Source organism: Pristiophorus japonicus, chromosome 1 (assembly GCF_044704955.1).
Source record: "Pristiophorus japonicus isolate sPriJap1 chromosome 1, sPriJap1.hap1, whole genome shotgun sequence".
Lineage (NCBI taxonomy): Eukaryota > Metazoa > Chordata > Chondrichthyes > Pristiophoridae > Pristiophorus > Pristiophorus japonicus.
This window is the reverse complement of record NC_091977.1, coordinates 99,505,272-99,531,356: the sequence shown is the minus strand read 5'-3', so window position 1 is coordinate 99,531,356 and position 26,085 is coordinate 99,505,272. Positions and strand designations below refer to the sequence as shown.

Genomic DNA, 26,085 nt, shown 5'->3' with positions numbered 1-26,085 from the left:
GGGACTTCTTTATCGAGGGCATCGGTCATGCGGGAATTTTCCGCAAATCAATTGAGACCAAGGATTTGACCTTGGAACTGGCGGCGTTGATGGCTCAAACTTTCATGGCGGGGGAGGAAGAGATGAAAATAATATACGCGCGCAATTCTGCCTCTAATGCGGCGATGGATCAGGGAGTCAACATCATCAATGCGACTCAGAGCCCCGCAGGCAGGCAGGGGCAGTCCGACATTCCCCAGGCAGCAATAGACCCCAGAGTAGGACTTCAACAGAGACAATGGCAGACTGAACGGACATTCACGCCATCACAGTGGACAATGCGGCCCGGGATGGGGCCATTGACACCCACTAATAGGGTACTTAAGAGCAGTAAAAGGGACAGTCAGCGCGGAATGCCTGGCCATAGTCCCTTTGTTCCCAACAATGGAAACTTTTAACTCATGCTGGAGGTGTGGGGGAAAACACTCAGCTAGATCTTGCAGATTTCAACAGTTCGTCTGCAGGAACTGCAATCTCAGTGGCCATTTAGCTCGAATGTGCAGGAAGCCTGCATCCAGACTAATATATGAGGCAGATGGACCAGAAGATGGTTCTTTGAGGCAGGATGACTTTTGGGGCAAATCGATGGACGCCGAGGTTCAGCAGGTCCATGTGGCGAATATTCACAATTCATACACCAAAACGCCACCAATGATGATGAGGGTTTTATTCAACAGTATCCCTGTATGCATGGAGCTGGACACTGGGGCCAGCCAGTCACTCATGGGAGTTCAGCAATTTGAGAAGCTATGGCCACTTAAAGCCAGTAGACCCAAATTAGCACGTGTTGAGACACAATTATGGACTTACACGAAAGAAATCATTCCGGTGCTACGCAGTGCAATGTTGGCTGTCACACACAATGGTTTAGTGAACCGGCTGCCATTCTGGATTGTCCCGGGCAATGGTCCCACACTGTTGGGGAGGAGCTGGTTAGTCGAGATGAACTGGAAATGGGGGGAAGTTCACGCAATGTCATCTGTGGAGCGAAGTTCGTGCTCACAAGTCCTACAACAATTTGATTCACTATTCCAACCTGGCGTCAGGACTTTCAAAGGCACTAAGGTAGTGATACACATCACCCCGGACGCCAGGCCAGTGCACCACAAAGCCAGAGCGGTGCCGTATGTGATGAGGGAAAAGATCGAGAACGAATTGGACCAACTGTTGAGAGAGGGCATCATCTCGCCTGTTGAATTCAGCGACTGGGCGAGCGGAGGACCTTTTTGCCACGCTGGCAGGCGGCAAGCTGTTCACCAAGTTGGACCTCACTTCAGCCTATATGACCCAGGAACTGGCCGACGAATCTAAACTACTGACCACCATCACCACGCACAAGGGACTGTTTGTTTATAACAGGTGCCCGTTTGGCATTCGATCAGCGGCCGCAATTTTTCAATGAAACATGGAAAGCCTGCTTAAATCCATTCCTGGAACGATCGTATTCCAGGACGACATCCTCATCACGGGTCGAGACACCGAGGAACACTTCCACAACCTGGAGGAGGTGCTACGCCGACTGGACTGGGTAGGCCTGCGACTAAAGAAGTCTAAATGTGTGTTCTTAGCTCCTGAGGTTGAGTTTCTGGGCAGGAGGGTTGCTGCAGATGGAATTCGGCCCACCAAATCCAAAACAGAAATGATTCGACGAGCACCCAGGCCCTGCAACACATCGGAGTTGTGTTCATTCCTGGGACTGTTGAACTATTTTAGGAACTTTCTGCCGAACTTGAGCACGTTGTTGGAGCCGCTACACATGCTCCTGCTAAGGGTTGCGATTGGTTTTGGGGGGACTGTCAGGAACGGGCTTTTAATCGGGCGCAAATCCTACTTTGTTCAAACAAGTTGTTGACCCTGTATGACCCCTGTAAAAAGTTGGTTCTGACATGTGATGCATCGTCCAATGGGGTTGGGTGCGTGTTGCAGCAGGGCAATGCTGAGGGTCAACTACAACCTGTGGCTTATGCCTCCGGGTTGCTCTCTCTAGCAGAACGGGGATATGGGATGGTTGAGAAAGAACACTTGCATGTGTCTATGGTGTGAAAAAATGCATTAGTACCTCTTTGGTAGGAAGTTTGAATTAGAAACGGACCACAAGCCGTTAACATCCCTGTTGTCAGACAGCAAGGCTATCAATACCAACGCATCAGCTCGCATACAGCGATGGGCTCTCATGCTGGCTGCTTATGACTACTCCATCCGGCACTGACCCGGCACTGAAAATTGCGCTGACGCGCTCAGCAGGCTTCCACTGGCCACCACTGAGGGGGCAGCGGAGCAAAGCGCCGAGATGGTCATGGCTGTCGATGCCTTTGACAGCGCAGGCTCCCCCATCACAGCCCGCCAGATCAAAATCTGGACAAACAGAGATCCCCTCCTATCCCTGATTAAGAAATGTGTCCTGACTGGGGATTGGGCGCCCGCACACGGAGCATGCCCTGAGGAGGTCAGACCATTCCACAGACGGATGGATGAGCTCTCCATCCAAGCCGACTGCCTACAATGGAGCAGCCGGGTAGTTATGCCCCAGAAGGGCAGGGAGGCATTCATCAGGGAACTCCACAGCGAGCACCCAGGCATTGTGCTGATGAAGGCCATTGCCCGGTCACATGTTTGGTGGCCTTTAATTGATTCAGACCTGGAACACTGTGTTCGCAGGTGCACGACAAGTGCACAGCTGGGCAATGCCCCCAGGGAGGCCCCGCTCAACCCATGGCCCTGGCCCACTAGGCCATGGTCATACATTCATGTTGACTACCCAGGCCCGTTCATGGATAAGATGTTCCTTACTGTGGTAGATGCATACTCGACATGGATCGAGTGCATCATTCTGAATTCATGCACGTCATCCACCACCGTGGAAAGCCTACGTGCGATCTTTGCAACCCATGGCTTGCCGGACATCCTGGTTAGTGATAATGGCCCATGTTTCACAAGCTACGAATTCCAAGAGTTTATGTCGGGCAATGGCATCAACCACATCAGGACTGCGCCGTTCAAGCCGGCCTCCAATGGCCAGGCGGAACGTGCGGTCCACATCATTAAGCAAGGGTTGCTCAGGATTCAAGGACCCTCCTTACAATGTTGCCTGTTGCGCCTCCTGCTGGCCTATAGATCCCGACCGCACTCGCTCACGGGGGTCCCGCCCGCAGAGCTACTAATGAAACGGACACCCAAAACTCGGTTGTCCCTCATTCACCCAGTCCTGACCGACATAGTTGAGGGCAAGCGCAAGTCACAAAACGAGTATCATGACCGTAATTCGAGAGGAAGATGTATAGAAATAACTGATCCTGTATTCATCCTCAATCACGCCATGGGGCCCAGATGGCTTGAGGGCACTGTAATTGACAAAGAGAGGAATAGGGTCATTGTGGTAAAACTCAACAATGGTCAGATATGCCGTAAGTATCTGGACCAAGTAAAAAAAAGGTTCAGCACCGACACGGAGGAACCTGAAGAAGACCATGAGATGGAGCTCACAACACCGCCAGTGAACGAGCAACAAGAGCAATCAGAAGAATGCACAGTCCCTGCGGTCAACCTGGACAGGCCGGCATCACCACAGGTGACAGACACTCATGTCAGTGTCCAACAACCAGAGTCCCAACTGCGGCGCTCCACGGGGAAGCGTAGACCACCTGAAAGACTAAACCTATGATCCCAATAAGACTTTGGTGGGGGGGGGGGGAAGGTGATGTCATGTATGTAACCACAATGTAACACCACTGTATTACTGTATACACTCAACCTAGATGCACACCTTGACCACAAGGGGTGAACTTGTGGGAGAAACTCCTTACCTGATCACACAGGTATAAAAAGGGAGGTCCCAGCAGGGTCATCGTCTTTGGAGTCCTGTAAATAAAGAGAGCAGGTTACAGAGTGACCTTGTCCCCAGAATGTGCCTCATGTGGTTTCATGCTGTAGAGTAAGGACTTTACAAACCCTTTATCGCCCCGCGGAGGAAATTGCCCTGTGGGCCACGAGGCTGGCGTGACTGGATCTCAAAACGAGCTTTGCGGGCTGCTCTTGGGGCGGGACATAAAGGGGAGGGTGCCAGCGCCCCTTGCTGCCATCTTTACTGGTTTGCCGATTCTCTGGTCAGCTCCAGTAAAGCAGCCCTAGCAGCCCTAGGCCGCCATCATACAGCCCCGCACTCCATTTTGGTTGCCTGGCTGCAGGCCCAGTCCCACGCTGCCCTGGTGGCCTAGTGGAGTCCAACAGAGGTCATGCAGGGTGTACAGCGGCTCTCCCCTTTAAGCAAAGGGGCCGGGCGTTGAAGTGTGTCGGCGCTAGGTGGAGCATCCGTGTAGCGCTGCAGTCCTTGCCCCAGCATCGCCCCGGGAACAGCCCCGAAAGGAAGTGGAGCATCCGAGATTGCACTCCACTTCCTATGAGCCCAACTTAGCGGCAGGGGTGCGACTTCTGTGCCAGCGCAGAAAGTCCTGGCCCCAGCTGGTTACCACCCCCAATCGGGGCGCAGTGCAATTTCGTCCCCAGAGAGTTTTATCTCGTATTCAAACTTGGGATGTGGGTGCTGCTGGCAAGGACAGCATTTTTTGCCCATCCCCAGTTGTCCTGAGAAGGTAGTGGTGTACCCTCTCCTCTAAAAGACATTAGTGAACCAGTATTGGTTTGTAGTCACTTTTACTGATACTAGCATTTTATTTCCATATTTTAAAAAAAATCTGTAAATTCTCAAACTGCCATAGTGGAATTTGAACTAATATTCGCCTGGATTATTAGTCCAGGCCTCTGGAATACCAGTTTGGCAATGTAACCCCTACATCACTGACCCCAAAGAGTAAGCGTAAAGGGAATGTTCTCTAATAGGCAGGATTTGACAAGTGGTGTTCTCAAAGGACCTCTACTGGGGCCTAAACGTTTCACCATATATATTACAGGCTTGGATGAAGAAATCAAGGGTTGTATATCCAAGTTTGCCGATGACAATGGGCCAGAATTTATAGTGAGGTTGACGGAGCACGCCATTATTGATGCGCAAATGTTACAGCAACTTCACACGAGGACAGATGTGTGATTAAATACGAAAATCCCAAAGTTGCTGTCGGAGATGTGCCGCTCCGCCATTAGCTTTGCGGAAACCAGATCTTGCTGTCTGCCTCACCATTGAAATGCATTGAATGTCGTGAAGTTCCTATTTGCATGGTAGATAGGAACGAAACTCACCGCAAAAAGTTTTTTCAGTGTGATAAATCTTAATCACTGCCAAAAAACCTCACTGGCACTGAAAATTAACTATTACAAGCGTGGAGTCTCATTCCTTCAGCTTTTAATTGTTATTGGAGATTTTTCTAAAAATTATTATTTTTTAAAAACTTTTTCTTTCAGTCTCTATTTTCTCTCTCTCTCTTAATCCAATCTTTCTTTCCCTCTTTATTTTGCTTTCTGTACCTGATTTGACATTGAATTCACTATACTAACTGACACTTTGTGGTTCAGACTCTGCGCTGTTAATTTCAGAATACGTATAAGTAACAAACTTTCATTTATGGGCCGTGATGGAGGCGGCAACTGATTCGGGGCAGGACTTCCTGCACCCGGCATGAAAGTCCTGCTCCAGCCGCGAAAATATGGTTACCGCCCCTCACAGGAAGTGGAGCGACTGCTCCATGTAGCACTGACGCGTTTCAACGTCCCACTCCTTCCTTTAAAGGGGAGGACCATTGCACACTCTGCACGGCCTCTGATGGTCTCCACTCGGCCACCAGGGTGGCATAATGCCGAGACCGCAACCCAGCACCCAAATGGAGTGCCGGGCTGAACAATGGCAGCCCGGACCATGCAACGGAGGAGCAATATGGGCCGACCAGTGAAGCAGACAAATGTTTAAACTGGCGGCGTGCGGCGCTCCCCACCTCCCCTTTAACCACCGGCCCGCGAGCGGATGTTGGCCTGGTTTGCTGGCGCTGACACTGCTCGCGGCAGCCTCGCATGGTGCTGGCCAATTTCTGCCACGGGGCTGAAAGGGGTCGCTGCAGACGACGGTGACATCATTGGGGCATGGCGCTACCGTGTCAGCAGCTCCGCTAACCTCCACGCAACTTCGTGAGAGCCGGTAGCGCCCCCCCCCCCCCCCCCCGACTCCCGGGCAAAAACTGTTTCACGCCCTGTTAGCGCCCCAAGGAGATGCTATCGAGAGGTGCAAAACAGGGCAATTTCAGGCCCCTGATCTTCAACTGCTGGCAGCCTGTCCGCTGCCTGTTTACACCCATTGTGGTGGACAGGTGGCTGGCGGAATGCAAATGAAGACCAGCAGGTAAAATCAGCCAGGCCTCCTGCTGCTGTTCTTGGTGGGCCATCCCCTGGTCCAGCCAGCTTCCTGTCCAGGCACTGAAATTCCCTCTATTGTGTCTACATGTAGGAAATAAGAATAATTGTTTTATTTTATTTTCCACTGCCTTAATTCTCTTTGAAACTTACCAGCTGATTGCACAGCTAGTAAGTCAGGAGTGAGGTCGGGACCCAGGAGCGAAGTCGGGGCCCAGGAGTGAGGTCGGGACCCAGGAGCGAGGTTGGAAGTAGCGGAGCACAATATAGTTCCACAAGTGCTGGCAGCCCTTCAGTGAGTGCTGGCAGGGTAATTGACCTTAGAGGTCCTTCATAACTGAGCCTGATTCTGTCCTCACCCAGCATTATCCCACGTGCATTTTGTGGCATGGATCGCTGGATAGTGATCAGCAGAACTGTAGCTGGCTTTCCCTTAGCTAACTCGCAAACACTGAGGCCAATTCTATTGCCTCCACCATCACCCCAGCTGATAACTCAAACCATGGACCTTTCCACCCTGTATAACTCAGTGCCACACCATACAGTGAATTTACCCAATGAATGTTGCTGTGTTTTTTTAAACTAGTTTCAAATGAATCAACAATGCTGATATTATTGACTTTAGGTAAACACAATCATGAGCCTGAACAGTTTTAATGTCATGATGTTCACAATAACAAAGTGACAGTTTCCATTTTTTTTAAATTACTGTATTACAATATTATTTAGTAATACATGTTCCTTTTATAACAGTAACTCCCACTGATCTGACCTGGGAAATAATACCACAAAGTGGACACATACCATCATCCAGAGAAGGGCACTCCATGTGGTAAGACAAGACATAGGATCATCGGAGTGAGTAAACGGCAGACACTGGGGTGGATATCTGATTACACTGCTTGGGGCCGAAATTCACCCTTGCCGGAAAAGGGTCACACGTACCGTTTTTGTTTGCGGCGGCCCATCCTGCGAAATTCAGCTCTTTGTCATTTTTTTTCAAGTGGAGTGGAAGTTGGTCATAATGGGGTGGAAGTGCGGGCGGGAGTGGAGTCTCCGCCGCAGTCTGTCATCAGCGTGGGCCAATGATATAATCGCACTGGCGTGTCACCACGTCTCGCCCCTTCAGTTAAAGGGGAGGGCCGCTGCCAACTCTGCCTTCATTTTAGTTAGGTCCACTGGGCCACCAGGGAGGGTTTCAGCCGGGCCGGGGGCATTATTATAGGGCTGACCTGACAAAAAAAAATAAGATGGCAGCAGTGTGCCCTCTTTAATGGCGGCTACACAGCCATTTTACACACCGTGCACCGACAGAAAAAGCTGATGGGGGCACCGGCTGGTGGCTGGAAGCCTTTTCCAGTTGAATTTTGCTTCCGGGGCGGGACATCGGTGGTGCGCGCTCTGATGACACATTTAGGAGGCTTCGGCAGCAGCGGGGCAGAAGTGGGGCGAGTGGGCGGATATGGTCATCGCCGGAAAAACCCTGAGGAGAATTTTGCAAGCGTCGGCCAGTCCACCGCAAGTTGGCGGCCATTCGACACTGCCCCGCGGCCGCAGCTTTCCGGTGGCCAGAGGCATTATTGGGAGGCTGAATTTCGGACTCCTAATGTTTGTTGCTTTCAGAACATAACTGGCTGGAATAACAGTGAATTATGCTGCCATCAGCAATTTTTTATCTTGTTGGTAGCAGTGGAAAACAATCTTCCCTCGTTCTGGATGAGAGTGCATTGGTCTAAAGTAGGATGGGTTGGTTTCACTTCCCATTTGGCATTTGATTTGGTTCCCCCTTTTCTATAGTGTCACTTGCTAGTGATGCAGAAGGGTCAGTTAGAGGCTGCTTTAGTTCCATTCCTCAGTGGAGCAGGAGTTAAGCTATCTGTTGTGAAAACAATTGGTGAGATCAAAGCAAAAGAAAACCAGGGTTAGCTTCCTGCAATAATCCACTGACGGCAGCAAAGATAAATAAACACCGAGATGCACATAAAGGCCGACTGTTTACATTTGCTGCTTACAACTGGAAGTGAAATTGAAAAATTGTGCAGGAGTGAATGCTTTTTCCACTTTACTGATGCCACTGATGGAAACCGAGCCACCATGGTGGACATCAAGAATAAGCAGCTACCTTGCCTGGAGCCAAACCCTGAGATGTTGTTGGCCTTTAAAATGACTACTGAGTAACATGTAGCTCGGGGCTCCTTTCACCTAGATGTGAAAATTGTGTCTCTGTGAGTCATGTGTTTCAGAATTCCCCATTCTGGATATGTTGTATAGGATATGTTGCTTGAGTAATTTATTGTTCCTTTTTGTAGTAAGAATTGTCTCTTTAGTTGATTAGGTAATCATGTCACAGCAACACTTTAAACTCCATTGAAAACAATGAGAGCATGGGTGTGAGTGAATGAGCCAAGAGGTCTATGTGAAAGTCATGTGTCCTCAGCCAAGATGTTCTTTTATTAGCTCCATTTCCATACTTTCATTGTAGCTGACAGAAATTTTTCCTGTGATATATTATAATTTATATTAAAATTTAACTTGAATATTCCTCCAATTCTACTTTTCAACTGAATGAAAAACAACTTATTTTTCTAACTACTGTAATCTATATATCAACTAAAGCTAAGGTGTACATCTGGGTTTGAAACAAGTTGTTGATATCATGGAATCATAGAATCATATAAAAATTATGACACATAGAAACATAGAAACATAGAAAATAGGTGCAGGAGTAGGCCATTCGGCCCTTCGAGCCTGCACCGCCATTCAATAAGATCATGGCTGATCGTTCCCTCAGTACCCCTCTCCTGCTTTCTCTCCATACCCCTTGATCCCCTTAGCCATAAGGGCCATATCTAACTCCTCTTGAATATATCCAATGAACTGGCATCATCAACTCTCCACGGCAGGGAATTCCACCGGTTAACAACTCTTTGAGTGAAGAAGTTTCTCCTCATCTCAGCCCTAAATGGCCTACCCCTTATCCTAAGACTATGTCCCCTGGTTCTGGACTTCCCCAACATCGGGAACATTCTTCCTGCATCTAACCTGTCCAGTCCCGTCAGAATCTTATACGTTTCTATGAGATCCCCTCTCATCCTTCTAAACTCCAGTGAATAAAGGCCCAGTTGATCCAGTCTCTCCTCATATGACAGTCCAGCCATCCCTGGAATTAGTCTGGTGAACCTTTGTTGCACTCACTCAATAGCAAGAACGTCCTTCCTCAGATTAGGAGACCAAAACTGAACACAATATTCCAGGTGAGGCCTCACTAAGGCCCTGTACAACTGCATTTAGACCTCCCTGCTCCTATACTCAAATCCCCTAGCTATGAAGGCCAATATACCATTTGCCTGCTTCACCGCCTGTTGTACCTGCATGCCAACCTTCAATGACTGATGAACCATGAAACCTAGGTCGCGTTGCACCACCCCTTTTCCTAATCTGCCACCATTCAGATAATATTCTGCCTTCGTGTTTTTGCCCCCAAAATGGATAACCTCACACTTATCCACATTATACTGCATCTGCCATGCATTTACCCACTCACCTAACCTGTCCAAGTCACCCTGCAGCCTCTTAGCGTCCCCCTCACAGCTCACACCGCCAACCAGTTTAGTGTCATCTGCAAACTTGGAGATGTTACACTCAATTCCTTCATCCAAATCGTTAATGTATATTGTAAAGAGCTGGGGTCCCAGCACTGAGCCCTGCGGCACTCCACTAGTCACTGCCTGCCATTCTGAAAAGGACCCGTTTATCCCGACTCTCTGCTTCCTGTCTGCCAACCAGTTCTCTATCCACGTCAGTACATTATCTCCAATACCATGCGCTTTGACTTTGCACACCAAACCTTTTGAAAGTCCAAATACACCACAGCCATTCGGCCCATCGTGTCTGTGCCGGTCGAAAAAGAGCTACCCAGCCTAATCCCAGCTTCCAGCACTAGGTCCGTAGCCCTGTAGGTTACGGCTCTTTAAGTGTACATCCAAGTACTTTTTAAATGTGATGAGGGTTTCTGCCTCTACCACCTTTTCAGTCAGTGAGTTCCGAACTCCCACCACCCTGTGGGTGAAGAAATGTCTCCCCTCTAATCCTTCTTTAAATCTATGCCCCCTGGTTATTGACCCTTCTGCCAAGGGAAATAGATCCTTCCTATCCACTCTATCTAGGCCCCTCATAATTTATTTGCCTCAAATATATCTCCCCTCAGCCTCGTTCCAAGGAAAACAACCTCAGCTTATCCAATCTTTCCTCATAGCTAAAGTTATTCCAGTCCTGGCAACATCCTCGTAAATCTCCTCTGCACCCTTTCTAGTGCAGTCACATCCTTCCTGTAATGTGGTGACCAGAACTGCCACAGTACTCAAGCTGTGGCCTAACTAGTGTTGTATACAGTTCTAGCATAACTTCCTTGCTCTTGTGTTCTATGCCTCGGCTAATAAAGGAAACCATTCCGTATGCCTTTTTAACTACCTTATTGACTTGTCCTTTTGTTCCTTCACACTGCTCAGCATCCTACCATTTATTGTGTATTCCCTTGCCTTGTTGCCCCTCCCCACTTTGCCGGATTGAATTCCATTTACCACTTTCTGCCCAACTGACGAGTTCATCGATATCTTCCTGCTGTCTAGGTCTTTCCTCCTCACTGTTAACCATGTGGCCAATTTTTGTATCATCTGCAAATTTCTTTATCATGCCACCTACATTTAAGTCTAAATCATTAATATACATTACAAAAAACAAGGGACCGAGTACTGAGCCCTGTGGAACGCCATTGGAAACAGCCTTCCAGTCATAAAAACTCCTCAACCATTAACCTTTGCTTCCTGCCACTGAGCCAATTTTGGATCCAATTTGCCACTCTTCCTTGGATCCCATGGGCTTTTACCTTTTTGTGCAGCCTGCCATGTGGGACCTTGTCAAAAGCTTTGCTAAAATGCATGTAAACTACATCAAATGCACTGCCCTCATCGACCCTCCTTGTTACCTCCTCAAAGAACTCAATCAAGTTAGTCAGACACGACCTTCCCTTAACAAATCCATGCTGACTGTCCTTGATTAATCTGTCTTTCTAAATGAAAGTTTATACTGTCCCTCAGAATTGATTCCAGTAATTTGCCCACCACCAAGGTTAAACTAACTGGCCTGTAATTGCTCGGTTTATCCCTTCCTCCCTTTTTAAACAATGGTACAACGTTAGCAGTTCTCCAATCCCCTGGCACAACTCTCCCACAATATCTTAGCAATGAATTCCATTGCTAGCACATTTCCCTTCCCATTCCCCATACCACACATAAATTAATATTAGGACCTTTTCATATTCTAATCACTTTGCCTGGATTTGAACTTATTACTTTTCTTGCATTGCCTACTTATCTTCCAGCTTATCTTGTACAATGGGTTCGAGAAAATTAAATACGATGGCAAAATAGTTAAGCTCGTGCACAATGTAAAAAAAATCTTTGTTTTTAAGTGTTGTGAAAGGAAAAATCTATTTGTTTGGAGGCCGTTCCCATCACCTTGAAGAGGAATGTTTGCCTGGAATGTATTGCTTTGATATAGGTGAGTTTGTGCCAGATTTATTTCTATCGTTTTACCATTTAAAATATAAACTTTGTCTTTCTAGCTTCTTTTTATAACTTGTACAAATCACCTGGTTCTTTATTGAAACTAATTTTTGTCCCAAAGTTGCAATCATCAAAACACATCAGAATTAATATAATCTACTAAAGGAGTCAATATCACATAGGCTGGATAAATGGGTGGGGTAGCATGGCTTACCGTTGCCTCCCTGCCCCAAGCTCCATTTCCCTCCCCTCACTCCCACCTGAACTGCCGGTAGCTGCTTTTTCCCAGCCCACCACGTGCATTTCTCTCCCATCCGCTCCCCTTACCACTGCTCCCCAAGACCATCTAGTAAAAGGTGGTAGTCGGGTCAGGGTGGCAGCAGTAATGACACACACATTTTGTAATTTAATTTTTTTTCCTGGGATATGAGCATCATTGGCAAGGCCAGCATTTATTGCCCATCCCTAATTGCCCTTGAGAAGGTGGTAGTGAGCCGCCTTCTTGAACCGCTGCAGTCTGCGTGGTGAAGGTACTCCCACAGTGCTGTTAGGGAGAGAGTTCCAGATCTTGACCCAACAATAATGAAGGAACGGCGATATATTTCCAAGTCAGGATGGTGTGTGACTTGGAGGGGAGCTTGGAGGTGATGGGTGTTCCCATGCACCTGCTGCCCTTATCCTTCTAGGTGGTAGGGGTCACGGGTTTGGGAGGTGCTATTGAAGAAGCTTTGGTGAGTTGCTGCATGCATCTTGTAGATGGTACACACTGCAGCCACGCTGCGCCAGTGGTGGAGGGAGTGAATGGGGTAGATGGGGTGCCAATCAAGTTGTCCTGGATGGTGTCAAGCTTCTTGAGTCTTGTTGGAGCTGCACTCATTCAGGCAAGTGGAGAATATTCCATCACAGTCCTGACTTGTGCCTTGTAGATAGTGGAAAGACTTTGGAAAGTCAGGAGATGCAGAATATCCAGCCTCTGATCTGCTCTTGTTGCCACTGCATTTATGTAACTGGTCCAGTTAAGTTTCTGGTCAATCATGACCCCCAGGATATTGATGGTGGGAGATTCAGTGCTGGTAATCCTGTTGAATGTCAAAGGGTAATGGTTAGACTCTCTCTTGTTGGAGATAGACATTGCCTGTCACGTTTGTGACGTGAATGTTACTTGCCACTTATCAGCCCAAGCCTGAATGTCATTCGGTCATGCTGCATGTGGGCATGGACGGCTTCATTATTGGAGGATTTGCGAATGGAGCTGAACACTGTGCAGTCATCAGCGAACATCCCCACTTCTGACCTTATGATGGAGGGAAGGTCATTGATGAAGCAACTGAAGATGGTTGGGCCGAGGACACTGACCTGAGGAACTCCTGCAGTGATGTCCTGGGGCTGAGATAGTTGGCCTCCAACAACCACAACTATCTACCTTTGTGCTAGTCTCAGTCTCAGCCAAGATTTCAGTCAAAATACGGCTTACCTCTTCAGGGCTCTTTGGCCACTGCCTCTTTGGATCCACTGTGCGATGACCAGAATTTACCTGATTGGCAGCAGTGGGCTCCTATCTGACAACAGGAATCCCCTGGGAGCTCTCCTTGCATGCCAAATTAACTCTGACCAAAGAAAATGGACCAGGGTTACAGCAGCCCTGGAGGGGCAGGTGGATGTCACGTATTTTGTTTAACTCATTCTGCAATTTCTGAGATACCATCTTCGAGTCTACTGCCCCTCATGGTCTGATATCATTTGCAAAATCTGACCAATGTACATTGAGTTTCTGAATCCAAGTCAGTGATGTAAATTAGAAAGAGCAGTCATTCCAATACTGAGCCCTGGGGCACCAGCAGAGTACTTTCCTCCACCCTGGTCATCACCCCTTTATCCAGTACCCATTGTTGTTTATTATTCAGCCAAATCTTATTCCATTCCAAAGTTTTACCCTGAATCTCCACAGCGTTGAGCATAATTAGTAACCATTTGTGTGGAACTTGATCAAATTCATTTTGGAAGCTTAAGTGCACAATATTGTAGGATTTACCCCAGTCAACTTGGGTTATCGCCTCCTCAAAGAAATCAAGGAGTTTAATCAGAGAAGACCGTCCCCATCTAAAGTTATGTTGACTGCTGTTTACTCGGCTGTTGTACAAATAATCCTTAAGTTTACTCCCGATAATCAATTCCGTTATTCCAGCTAATTGAATGTCACTGTCTAATGAGATTTTTTGTGAAATTATTATTTTATATTTTATTTTATGTTATTTTTTTTGCCCATTTTCTAACCTTTGTAGTGTTTTCTGAACTAATAAGCTGCATGCCAAGAGTGGGATTAGTGTACATACTTTCAGAAACAATGGGCTTAATCTTAACTCCCCTTGCCTCGGGAAACCCGGCAGGTGAAAGGAGGTGAGAAGGGTTGCTGCTTTGGATCACAATCACGAGTGGGAACCCTGACTGATTTACTTTTTTTTTCAGTGTAGGAATGCTGATGGTAATTATGGCATCCCACCCCATGTGGAATTGGCTAACTCTGTACAGACCAGTGATTGAACCTGCCTGGTCTGTATGCCTCAGTGCAACACTGTTTTGTGCATTTATCTACTGAATAGATGCAACATCTCTCTCATGCATGAATTCCTAATGGCATAATGGCAGCAAGGGAATTCAGTTGATTTCCCCCTGCCCCAGCCCTTTCCTACTGAGGGGTGCTCTTGGGAAACCATACCAATGCTACTCTGGTCTACTATCGAAAGTGAAGCATCTATTTGCATTTTAATCCCAGCTTTCCATTGCCTAACATGGGATAATACCTGTTTTTCATCACTCCAAGCCATCATGCATTGAAACCAGCAACTGACAGGTTTGATGGAATAAATAAAGAAGCAAGTTCAAGGTCAGGTAGAATACATATATACAAAATAATAAGTTGTCATTAATTTGGAAACCAATTCATTCAACAACTTAACAATTTAATGCATGTATGAGACCTGATAGTATAGAGATGATGAAGATACTCCCTTGTGATAATCAATCTGAAACCCCACACTGGCTGATATTAATCAAAAATAATAATGAAAGAAAAATCTAGGCAGATTAGATTTGTCCAAAGTACTGTCCCAGAATCTCTCTGAAAAGAATATGATAAAATATATTACCAGCAATTATTTTTTTCTTAATTTTGCTGCATTCATCATTTGAGTCCAAATAATGCCAGAGGGGCTTCCTTTATCCTAGAGCAGCTCCATGCACTTTTCAGAAAGACACTAGGGTAGTACTTGGAATTGAAAGGATTTTGTCTGGACTTGCCTTTTTTTTAAATTTCTGAAATAAGCCAGAAGACAGAATTCCAATGTTGTTATTTTCTTGAATTGTTCAGAGTCTTTAACATGGGAAAAGCTGCAGATAAATGGCATTGCACCGTGCACATTGAACCACAGTTCAGCACTGGTGGGGGACAACGTTTTTGTCTTTGGTGGAATCCAGAATGGGACAGTTTCTGATGACCTTTTCATGTTTAACACAGGTTGGTACAGCACTTCAGCATGCATCCTGCAATGTATTTGCTTAATGGGTTCTTTGTTTAAGAATTCATAGCAACACGTTGGTATAAAGAACTAGTTGGTTTATTAACAAAGGTTTAACAATCACACTACACATTACCAGTTCATCCACTAGGCTCACAACTGCTTACCTCATTGTGCATGACCTTGACCCAACTGACTGGGGTTTTATTGAGTCTTGTGAACATCACGTGACTGGCGAAGCCACTCACAATGCAACAGCTCTACAACTATTTTAAATATAACTTTAAATCAAGTGCCCCCTTTTTGTAAGGGCACTAGAACCCACAAATTTCCAAATAAGACTTTAAAGGAAACTTAGATCAAATAAAAATGTGGTTGCCGGGATTAATGATGCACTCCAGTCCCTCCAGTGCCCACCTCTCGTGGAACCGCGAGTGTTCTGGTGGACACCGCGTGCTCCATCTCCAGGGACACCCTGGCATGAACATAACCACGGAAGAGAGGCAGGCAGTCAGGCTGAATGACCCTCTCCACCGCCCGCTGCCTGGACCTGTTAATGGCCACTTTGGTCAGGCCCAGGAGCAGTCCTACAAGGAAGCCATCCGACCTGTCCGTACCCCTCCACAGCGGGTGCCCAAAGATCAGGAGCATGGGACTGAAATGCAGCCAGGAATCGAGGAGCAGCCCCTTCAAATAATCAAACAGGGGCTGCAACCTCACACACTTCACATAAACATGGAACCCGGATCCTCCAGAAAATGCAGGCGGCCTGGGAGTCCGTGAGCCGACTTAAAAGCTTATTGTACGGGACTGCCCTGTGCACCACCCTCCAGGCCAAGGCCCCAATAGATAAAGGGAGGACTCCCGCAAAGTGAGCTCTTCACTGGAGACCCCCGCCTCCTCCGGACGGAAAGCTCTGCAACTATTTTGTTGCAAAACAAAAATAAACATTAAATCAAGTGCCCCCTGATTAAAGGGGGGGGCGGGAGGCACTACAAACAGTTTTCAAGTGCCGTTTTTTTTTTTTTTTTAGGGCAGTAACAACACCAATTATACAAGTGCCCCCTGGCTAAAAGGGGGAGGGGGACACTAAAATCCGTCAATAAAACGAATTAAACTTTAAACATATAAAATCAAATTAAAATTTGGTTGCCGGGGTTGATGATGCACTCCAGTCCCTCCGGCGCCCACCTCTCGCGGAAGGCCGCGAGTGTACCGGTGGACACCGCGTGCTCCATCTCCAAGGACACCCTGGCCCCGATGTAAGCGCGGAAGAGAGGCAGCAGTCAGGCTGAACGACCCCCTCGACCGCCCGCTGCCTGGATGGTTGATAGCCCCTTTGGCCGTGCCCAGGAGCAGTCCTACGAGGAGGCCCTCGGACCTACCCGCTCCCCTCCGCACAGGATGCCCAAAGATCAGGAGTGTGGAACTGAAGTGCAACCAGAATTTGAGGAGCAGCCCCTTCAAATAGTGGAATAGGGGCTGCGACCTCACTCATTCAATAAAAACATGGAACACAGACTCCTCCAGACCGCAGAATTGCAGGCGACCTGGGAGCCCGTGAACCAACTTAAAAGCTTATTGTACGGGACTGCCCTGTGCACCACCCTCCAGGCCAAGGCCCCAATAGATAAAGGGAGGACTCCCGCAAAGTGAGTCCTCCACTGGGGACCCCCGCCTCCTCCGGACGGAAAGCTCTACAACTCTTTTAGTTGAGAAACAATAAACAATTAAATCAAGTGCCCCCAGATCTGGGGGACACTCCAAACATTTTTCCAGGCCCTTTTTTGTTTTTGTTTTTGTTTTTCTTTTGTATTTTTGTGGGGTTTTTGGGGTTTTTTTGGGCAGTAAAACCAATATTTTACAAGTGCCCCCTATAAAAGGGGAGGGGGACACTAAAACTCCGCAGTTAAAACAAATTAAACTTTAAAACATATAAAATCAAATTAAAATTTGGTTGCCGTGGGTGACAATGCACTCCAGTCCCTCCGGCGCCCACCTCTCGCGGAAGACCGTGAGCGTACCGGTGGACACCGCGTGCTCCATCTCTAAGGACACCCTGACCCCGGATGTAGGCGTGGAAGAGAGGCAGTCAGTCGGGCTGAACGACCTCCTCGACCGCCCGTTGCCTGGACCGGCTGATGGCACCCTTGGCCGTGCCCAGGAGCAGTCCTACGAGGAGGCCCTCGGACCTACCCGCTCCTCTCCGCACAGGGTGCCCAAAGATCAGGAGTGTGGGACTGAAGTGCAACCAGAAATTGAGAAGCAGCCCCTTTAAATAATGGAACAGGGGCTGCGACCTCGCACATTCAATAAAAACATGGAACACGGACTCTTCCAGACCTCAGAAATTGCAGGCGGCCTGGGAGCCCGTGAACCGACTTAAACATTTGTTGCACGGTACTGCTCCGTGCACCACCCTCCAGGCCAAGTCCCCAATAGATAAAGGAAGGACTCCCGCAAAGTGAGCCCTCAACTGTGGACCCCCGCCTCCTCCGGACGGAAAGCCTTTTGGTGGGGGGGGGGGAACAAAATAAACATTAGATCAAGTGCCCCCCCGATCTGGGGGACACTCCAGACACTTTTAACTGCCCTCTTTTTTCATATTTCTTTTGGGTTTTTTGTGCTTTTTAAAAAAAATTTTTGGTGGGGCATTAAAATTATATATTTTACAAGTGCCCCCTATAAAAGGGGAGGGGGACACTAAAACCCCGGCAATTAAAACAAATTAAACTTTAAAACATATAAAATCAAATTAAAATTTAGTTGATGGGGGTGACAATACACTCCAGTCCCTCCGGTGCCCACCTCTCACGGAAGGCCGCGAGCGTACCGGTGGACACCGCGTGTTCCATCTCTAAGGACACCCTGGCCCGGATGTAGGCGCGGAAGAGAGGCAGGCAGTCGGGCTGAACGACCCCCTCGACCGCCCGCTGCCTGGACCGGCTGATGGCCCCCTTGGCCGTATCCAGGAGCAGTCCTATGAGGAGGCCCTCGGACCTACCCGCTCCCCTCCGCATAGGGTGCCCAAAGATCAGGAGTGTGGGACAGAAGTGCATCCAGAAATTGAGGAGCAGCCCCTTTAAATAATGAAACAGAGGCTGCAACCTCGCACATCCGATAAAAACGTGGAAACATAGAAACATAGAAAATAGGTGCAGGAGTAGGCCATTCGGCCCTTCTAGCCTGCGCCACCATTCAATGAGTTCATGGCTGAACATGCAACTTCAGTATCCCATTCCTGCTTTCTCGCCATACCCCTTGATCCCCCTAGTAGTAAGGACTTCATCAAACTCCTTTTTAAATATATTTAGTGAATTGGCCTCAACAACTTTCTGTGGTAGAGAATTCCACAGGTTCACCACTCTCTGGGTGAAGAAGTTCCTCCTCATCTCGGTCCTAAATGGCTTACCCCTTATCCTTAGACTATGTCCCCTGGTTCTGGACTTCCCCAACATTGGGAACATTCTTCCTGCATCTAACCTGTCTAACCCCGTCAGAATTTTAAACGTTTCTATGAGGTCCTCTCTCATTCTTCTGAACTCCAGTGAATACAAGCCCAGTTGATCCAGTCTTTCTTGATAGGTCAGTCCCGCCATCCCGGGAATCAGTCTGGTGAACCTTCGCTGCACTCCCTCAATAGCAAGAATGTCCTTCCTAAGGTTTGGAGACCAAAACTGTACACAATACTCCAGGTGTGGCCTCACCAAGGCCCTGTACAACTGTAGCAACACCTCCCTGCCCCTGTACTCAAATCCCCCCTGCCATTTGCTTTCTTAACCGCCTGCTGTACCTGCATGCCAACCTTCAATGACTGATGTACCATGACACCCAGATCTCTTTGCACCTCCCCTTTTCCTAATCTGTCACCATTCAGATAATAGTCTGCCTCTCTGTTTTTACCACCAAAGTGGATAACCTCACATTTATCCACATTATACTTCATCTGCCATGCATTTGCCCACTCACCTAACCTATCCAAGTCGCTCTGCAGCCTCATAGCATCCTCCTCGCAGCTCACACTGCCACCCAACTTAGTGTCATCCGCAAATTTGGAGATACTACATTTAATCCCCTCGTCTAAATCATTAATGTGCAGTGTAAACAGCTGGGGCCCCAGCACAGAACCTTGCGGTACCCCACTAGTCACTGCCTGCCATTCTGAAAAGTCCCCATTTACTCCTACTCTTTGTTTCCTGTCTGACAACCAGTTCTCAATCCATGTCAGCACACTACCCCCAATTCCATGTGCTTTAACTTTGCACATTAATCTCTTGTGTGGGACCTTGTCGAAAGCCTTCTGAAAGTCCAAATATACCACATCAACTGGTTCTCCCTTGTCCACTCTACTGGAAACATCCTCAAAAAATTTCAGAAGATTTGTCAAGCATGATTTCCCTTTCACAAATCCATGCTGACTTGGACCTATCATGTCACCTCTTTCCAAATGCAATGCTATGACATCCTTAATAATTGATTCCATCATTTTATCCACTACCGATGTCAGGCTGACCGGTCTATAATTCCCTGTTATCTCTCTCCCTCCTTTTTTAAAAAGTGGGGTTACATTGGCTACCCTCCACTCCATAGGAACTGATCCAGAGTCAATGGAATGTTGGAAAATGACTGTCAATGCATCCACTATTTCCAAGGCCACCTCCTTAAGTACTCTGGGATGCAGTCCATCAGGCCCTGGGGATTTATCGGCCTTCAATCCCATCAATTTCCCCAACACAATTTCCGACTAATAAGGATTTCCCTCAGTTCCTCCTCCTTACTAGACCCTCCGACCCCTTTTATATCCGGAAGGTTGTTTGTGTCCTCCTTAGTGAATACCGAACCAAAGTACTTGTTCAATTGGTCCGCCATTTCTTTGTTCCCCGTTATGACTTCCCCTGATTCTGACTGCAGGGAACACGGACTCTTCCAGACCACAGAAATTGCAGGCGGCCTGGGAGCCCGTGAACCGGCTTAAAAATTTGTTGCACGGTACTGCTCCGTGCACCACCCTCCAGGCCAAGTCCCCAATAGATAAAGGAAGGACTCCCGCAAAGTGAGCCTTCAACTGTGGACCCCCGCCTCCTCCGGACGGAAAGCTCTACAACTCTTTTTTGGGGGGGGGCGGAACAAAATAGACATTAGATCAAGTGCCCCCCGATCTGGGGAACACTCCAGACACCTAACTGCCCCTATTTCTAATAAATGTTTTTTTTGTTTTTTTGTTGTTTTTTTAAAAAACATTTTTGGGGGCATTAAAACCATATATTTTACAAGTGCCCCCTATAAAAGGGGAGGGGGACACTTAGAACCCGGCAATTAAAACAAATTAAACTTTAAAACAAATAAAATCAAATTACAATTTGGTTGCCGGGGGTGACGATACACTCCAGTCCCTCCGGCGGCCACCTCTCGCAGAAGACCGCAAGCGTACCGGTGGACACCGCGTCCTCCATCACCAGGGACACCCTGGCCCGGATGTAGGCGTGGAAGAGATGCAGGCAGTCAGGCTGAACGACCCCCTCGACCGCCCGCTGCCTGGACCGACTGATGGCACCCTTGGCCGTGCCCAGGAGCAGTCCTACGAGGAGGCCCTCGGACCTACCCGCTCCCCTCCGCACAGGGTGCCCAAAGATCAGGAGTGTGGGACTGAAGTGCAACCAGAAATTGAGGAGCAGCCCCTTTAAATAATGAAACAGGGGCTGCAACCTCGCACATCCGATAAAAACGTAAAACACGGACTCTTCCAGAGCGCAGAAATTGCAGGCGGCCTGGGAGCCCGTGAACCGGCTTAAAAATTTATTGCACGGTACTGCTCCGTGCACCACCCTCCAGGCCAAGTACCCAATAGATAAAGGAAGGACTCCCGCAAAGTGAGCCCTCAACTGTGGACCCCCGCCTCCTCCGGACGGAAAGCTCTACAACTCTTTTGGGGGGGGAACAAAATAAACATTAGATCAAGTGCCCCCCGAGCTGGGGAACAGTCCAGACACTTAACTGCCCCTTTTTCTAATAAATGTTTTTGTTTTTTTGGGGTTTTTTTTGTGGGGTTTTTTTGTGAATTTTTTGGAGGCATTAAAACCATATATTTTATAAGTGTCCCCTATAAAAGGGGAGGGGGATACTAAAACCAGCATTTAAAACAAATTAAACTTTAAACCATATAAAATCAAATTAAAATTTGGTTGCCGGGGGTGATGATGCACTCCAGTCCCTCGGGCGCCCACCTCTCGCGGAAGGCCGCGAGCGTACCGGTGGACACCGCGTGCTCCATCTCTAGGGACACCCTGGCCCGGATGTAGGCGCGGAAGAGAGGCAGGCAGTCAGGCTGAACGACCCCCTCGACCGCCCGCTGATGGCTCCCTTGGCCGTGCCCAGGAGCAGTCCTACGAGGAGGCCCTCGGACCTACCCGCTCCCCTCCGCACAGGGTGCCCAAAGATCAGGAGTGTGGGACTGAAGTGCAACCAGAATTTCAGGAGCAGCCCCTTTAAATAGTGGAACAGGGGCCGGAAAGCTCTACAAACCTGTGAGCATATTCACAGGTGCATACATTACACACCCTAATTAATTAAGACGCTGAAAACAATGGGGGTAATTTTGACTTTGGGCAGTAGGGTAAAATAGATGAAATAGGATCAGCCACCCATTATACATCTCTCTTGATTTTTATTTCCATTAACTTCAAAATCAAAATTGCCTGCATTTACTCCTTGCTAAGTTCACTTCCCTGGGAATTCACTGGCACCCCACCCAGTGATCATATCCATGTGTTAGCCTGGCAATCAGTGTTGGGAAACTATTCAAGCACATAGAAACATAGAAACATAGAAAATAGGTGCAGGAGTAGGCCATTCGGCCCTTCTAGCCTGCACCGCCATTCAATGAGTTCATGGCTGAACATTCAACTTCAGTACCCCATTCCTGCTTTCTCGCCATACCCCTTGATCCCCCTAGTAGTAAGGACCTCATCTAACTCCTTTTTGAATATATTTAGTGAATTGGCCTCAACAACTTTCTGTGGTAGAGAATTCCACAGGTTCACCACTCTCTGGGTGAAGAAGTTCCTCCGCATCTCGGTCCTAAATGGCTTACCCCTTATCCTTAGACTGTGACCTCTGGTTCTGGACTTCCCCAACATTGGGAACATTCTTCCTGCATCTAACCTGTCTAACCCCGTCAGAATTTTAAATGTTTCTATGAGGTCCCCTCTCATTCTTCTGAACTCCAGTGAATACAAGCCCAGTTGATCCAGTCTTTCTTGATAGGTCAGTCCCGCCATCCCGGGAATCAGTCTGGTGAACCTTCGCTGCACTCCCTCAATAGCAAGAATGTCCTTCCTCAGGTTAGGAGACCAAAACTGTACACAATACTCCAGGTGTGGCCTCACCAATGCCCTGTACAACTGTAGCAACACCTCCCTGCCCCTGTACTCAAATCCCCTCGCTATGAAGGCCAAATGCCATTTGCTTTCTTAACCGCCTGCTGTACCTGCATGCCAACCTTCAATGACTGATGTACCATGACACCCAGGTCTCTTTGCACCTCCCCTTTTCCTAATCTGTCACCATTCAGATAATAGTCTGTCTCTCTGTTTTTACCACCAAAGTAGTTAAATCTAAACTGACTATTCACCCTACCTATTTCCAGTTTGAGGCTATGCCCCTTTGCAAAATCTGTGACTTTGTTAAACATATTGGCCTTGAATTTGCAGTCGGTATGAGGGCATACTCTCAGAGTACACCGTCATACCGCCTTTGAAACTGACTGCAAGTTCGAGATTTCTGCGCATAAGCTAAATCCCGAACTTGTGATCTGTCAAGTTTCGACTACACGTAGGCTTCGCGTATTTCATCTCCTCATACAAATCAACGTGCTGGTGGAAAGTTGGGCTAATTGCCCACCTACCACGAGGTAATTATGCTGAAAATCTTTAAGTCTTGTGCAAACAGGCGGAGGAAGCCTGTTATACAGTGTAAGGGGACCGGATGAGAAAATTGTAATAACAAAAAGATCTGTAACAAGGCAACGCTATAATGGGAGATTTATTTCAAGAGGTAATAATGAAGTGTTTGTAAGCACACTGAACAAAGCATTAAATGAGAGTTTGTAACCTTTTTTAATGAATAGTTAATAATCATAGTTTAAAGTAATGAGAGACTTGTATTGCCAGTATGTTAAAAAAGAGGTTTGTAATAACTGATGTTTGTGAATTTTGAATAAACATATTTTGTTCCAATGGGGGATTTACAATAATAGATTGTTACCATGAAAAGACTGCAGTTACAACATTTTTTTTACAATGGCAGCCTTTTAGTGTTAGATATTTTTTACAATGCATCGAGAGGCAGGGGTTCAGGAGGCAAGCAGCCTCCAAGAGGCCCGTCAGTGAGCAGTCCGGGGAGCGTCGAGAGGCGGGAGTTCGGGAGGCGAGCAGCCTACAAGAGGCCCGTCAGTGAGCAGTCCGGGGAGCGTCGAGAGGCAGGAGTTCGGGAGGCGAGCAGCCTACAAGAGGCCCGTCAGTGAGCAGTCCGGGGAGCGTCGAGAGGCAGGAGTTCGGGAGGCGAGCAGCCAACAAGAGGCCCGTCAGTGAGCAGTCTGGGGAGTGTCGAGAGGCGGGAGTTCGGGAGGCGAGCGGCCTACAAGAGGCCAGCTGGTGCAGCTGCAGCAGGGAAGCAAAAAAGAAGTAGAAAGAAATCGAAAGGTGAAGTCACAGCCAAGGGGATAAGTGATTGGCTGATGATTGGTAAGTAGTTTTTCTTTTTCTTTTCTTTATCAATAAGTAACATTTAGCATTGTTGTTGCCAAATTAAGTTTATCTAGGGGTTAAGTCATGGCAGGAGAGCTCGGACACGTGTTATACTCCTGCTGTACTATGTAGGAAGTCAGGGAGGCTTCCGGTGTACCTGACGACTACGTGTGTGGGAAGTGCATCCGCCTGCAGCTCCTGACAGACCGCATTGCGGCACTGGAGCTGCGGGTGGACTCACTCTGGAGCATGCACGATGCTGAGAATGACGTGAATAGCACGTTTAGTGAGTTGGTCTTACCACAGGTAAAGGGTACACAACCAGATAGGGAATGTTTGACCAATAGGAAGAGCAATGCAAGGAAGGTAGTGCAGGGGTCCCCTGCGGCCATTCACCTGCAAAACAGATACACTGCTTTGGGTACTGTTGAGGGGGATGACTCATCAGAGGAGGGTAGCAACAGCCAAGTTCATGGCACCGTAGGTGGCTCTGCTGCACAGGAGGGCAGGAAAAAGAGTGGGAGAGCTATAGTGGTAGGGGATTTAATTGTAAGGGGAATAGATAGACGTTTCTGCGGCCACAACCGAGACTCCAGGATGGTATGTTGCCTCCCTGGTGCAAGGGTCAAGGATGTCTCGGAGCGAGTGCAGGGCATTCTGAAAAGGGAGGGTGAACAGCCAGTTGTCGTGGTGCATATAGGTACCAACGATATAGGTAAAACAACGGGATGAGATCCTACAAGACGAATTTAGGGAGCTAGGAGCTAAATTAAAAAGTAGGACCTCAAAACTAGTAATCTCAGGATTGCTACCAGTGCCACGTGCTAGTCAGAGTAGGAATCGCAGGATAGCTCAGATGAATACGTGGCTTTAGGAGTGGTGCAGAAGGGAAGGATTCAAATTCCTGGGACATTGGAATCGGTTCTGGGGGAGGTGGGACCAGTACAAACCTGACGGTCTGCACCTAGGCAGGATCAGAACCAATGTCCCAGGGGGTGTGTTTGCTAGTGCTGTTGGGGAGGAGTTAAACTAATATGGCAGGGGGATGGGAACCTATGCAGGGAGACAGACGGAAGTAGAATGGAGGCAGAGGCAAAAGATAGAAAGAAGAAAAGTAAAAGTGTAGGACAGAGAAACCTAAGGCAAAAAGCAAAAAGGGCCACATTACAGCAAAATTCTAAAGAGGCAAAGTGTGTTAGAAAGACAAGCCTGAAGGCTCTGTGCCTCAATGCGAGGAGTATTTGGAATAAGGTGGACGAATTAACTGCGCAGATAGTAGTTAACGGGTATGATGTAATTGGCATCACGGAGACCTGGCTCCAGGGTGACCAAGGCTGGGAACTCAACATCCAGGGGTATTCAACATATCGGAAGGATAGACAGAAAGGAAAAGGAGGCGTGGTGACATTACAGGTTAAAGAGGAAATTAATGCAATAATAAGAAAGGACATTAGCTTGGATAATGTGGAATCGGTATGGGTGGAGCTGCGGAATACCAAAGGGCAGAAAATGCTACTGGGAGTTGTGTACAGACCACCAAACAGTAGTAGTGAGGTTGGTGACAGCATCAAACAAGAAATTAGGGATGCATGCAATAAAGGTACAGCAGTTATCATGGGTGACTTTAATCTACATATTGATTGAGCTAACCAAACTGTTAACAATGCGGTGGAGGAGGATTTCCTGGAGTGTATTAGGGATGGTTTTCTCGACCAATATGTCGAGGAACCAACCAGGGAGTTGGCCATACTAGACTGGGTGATGTGTAATGAGAAAGGACTAATTAGCAATCTTGTTGTGCGAGACCCCTTGGGGAAGAGTGACCATAATATGGTAGAATTCTTTATTAGGATGGAGAGTGACACAGTTAATTCAGAAACTAGGGTCCTGAACTTAAGGAAAGGTAACTCCGATGGTTCGAGGCGTGAA

The 26,085-nt window shown here is 47.8% G+C and overlaps 1 protein-coding gene across 1 annotated transcript in view; it reads left to right on the top strand.

Annotated features, from left to right (window-relative positions):
- LOC139228397 (rab9 effector protein with kelch motifs) overlaps positions 1-26,085 on the top strand; it is a 194,141-nt gene that overhangs the window by 47,396 nt on the left and 120,660 nt on the right. The window contains exons 5-7 of the mRNA XM_070859885.1: positions 7,087-7,165; positions 11,804-11,892; positions 15,265-15,411. Coding sequence (XP_070715986.1) covers positions 7,087-7,165; positions 11,804-11,892; positions 15,265-15,411 — 315 coding nt within the window. The remainder of the gene's footprint in view (positions 1-7,086; positions 7,166-11,803; positions 11,893-15,264; positions 15,412-26,085) is intronic.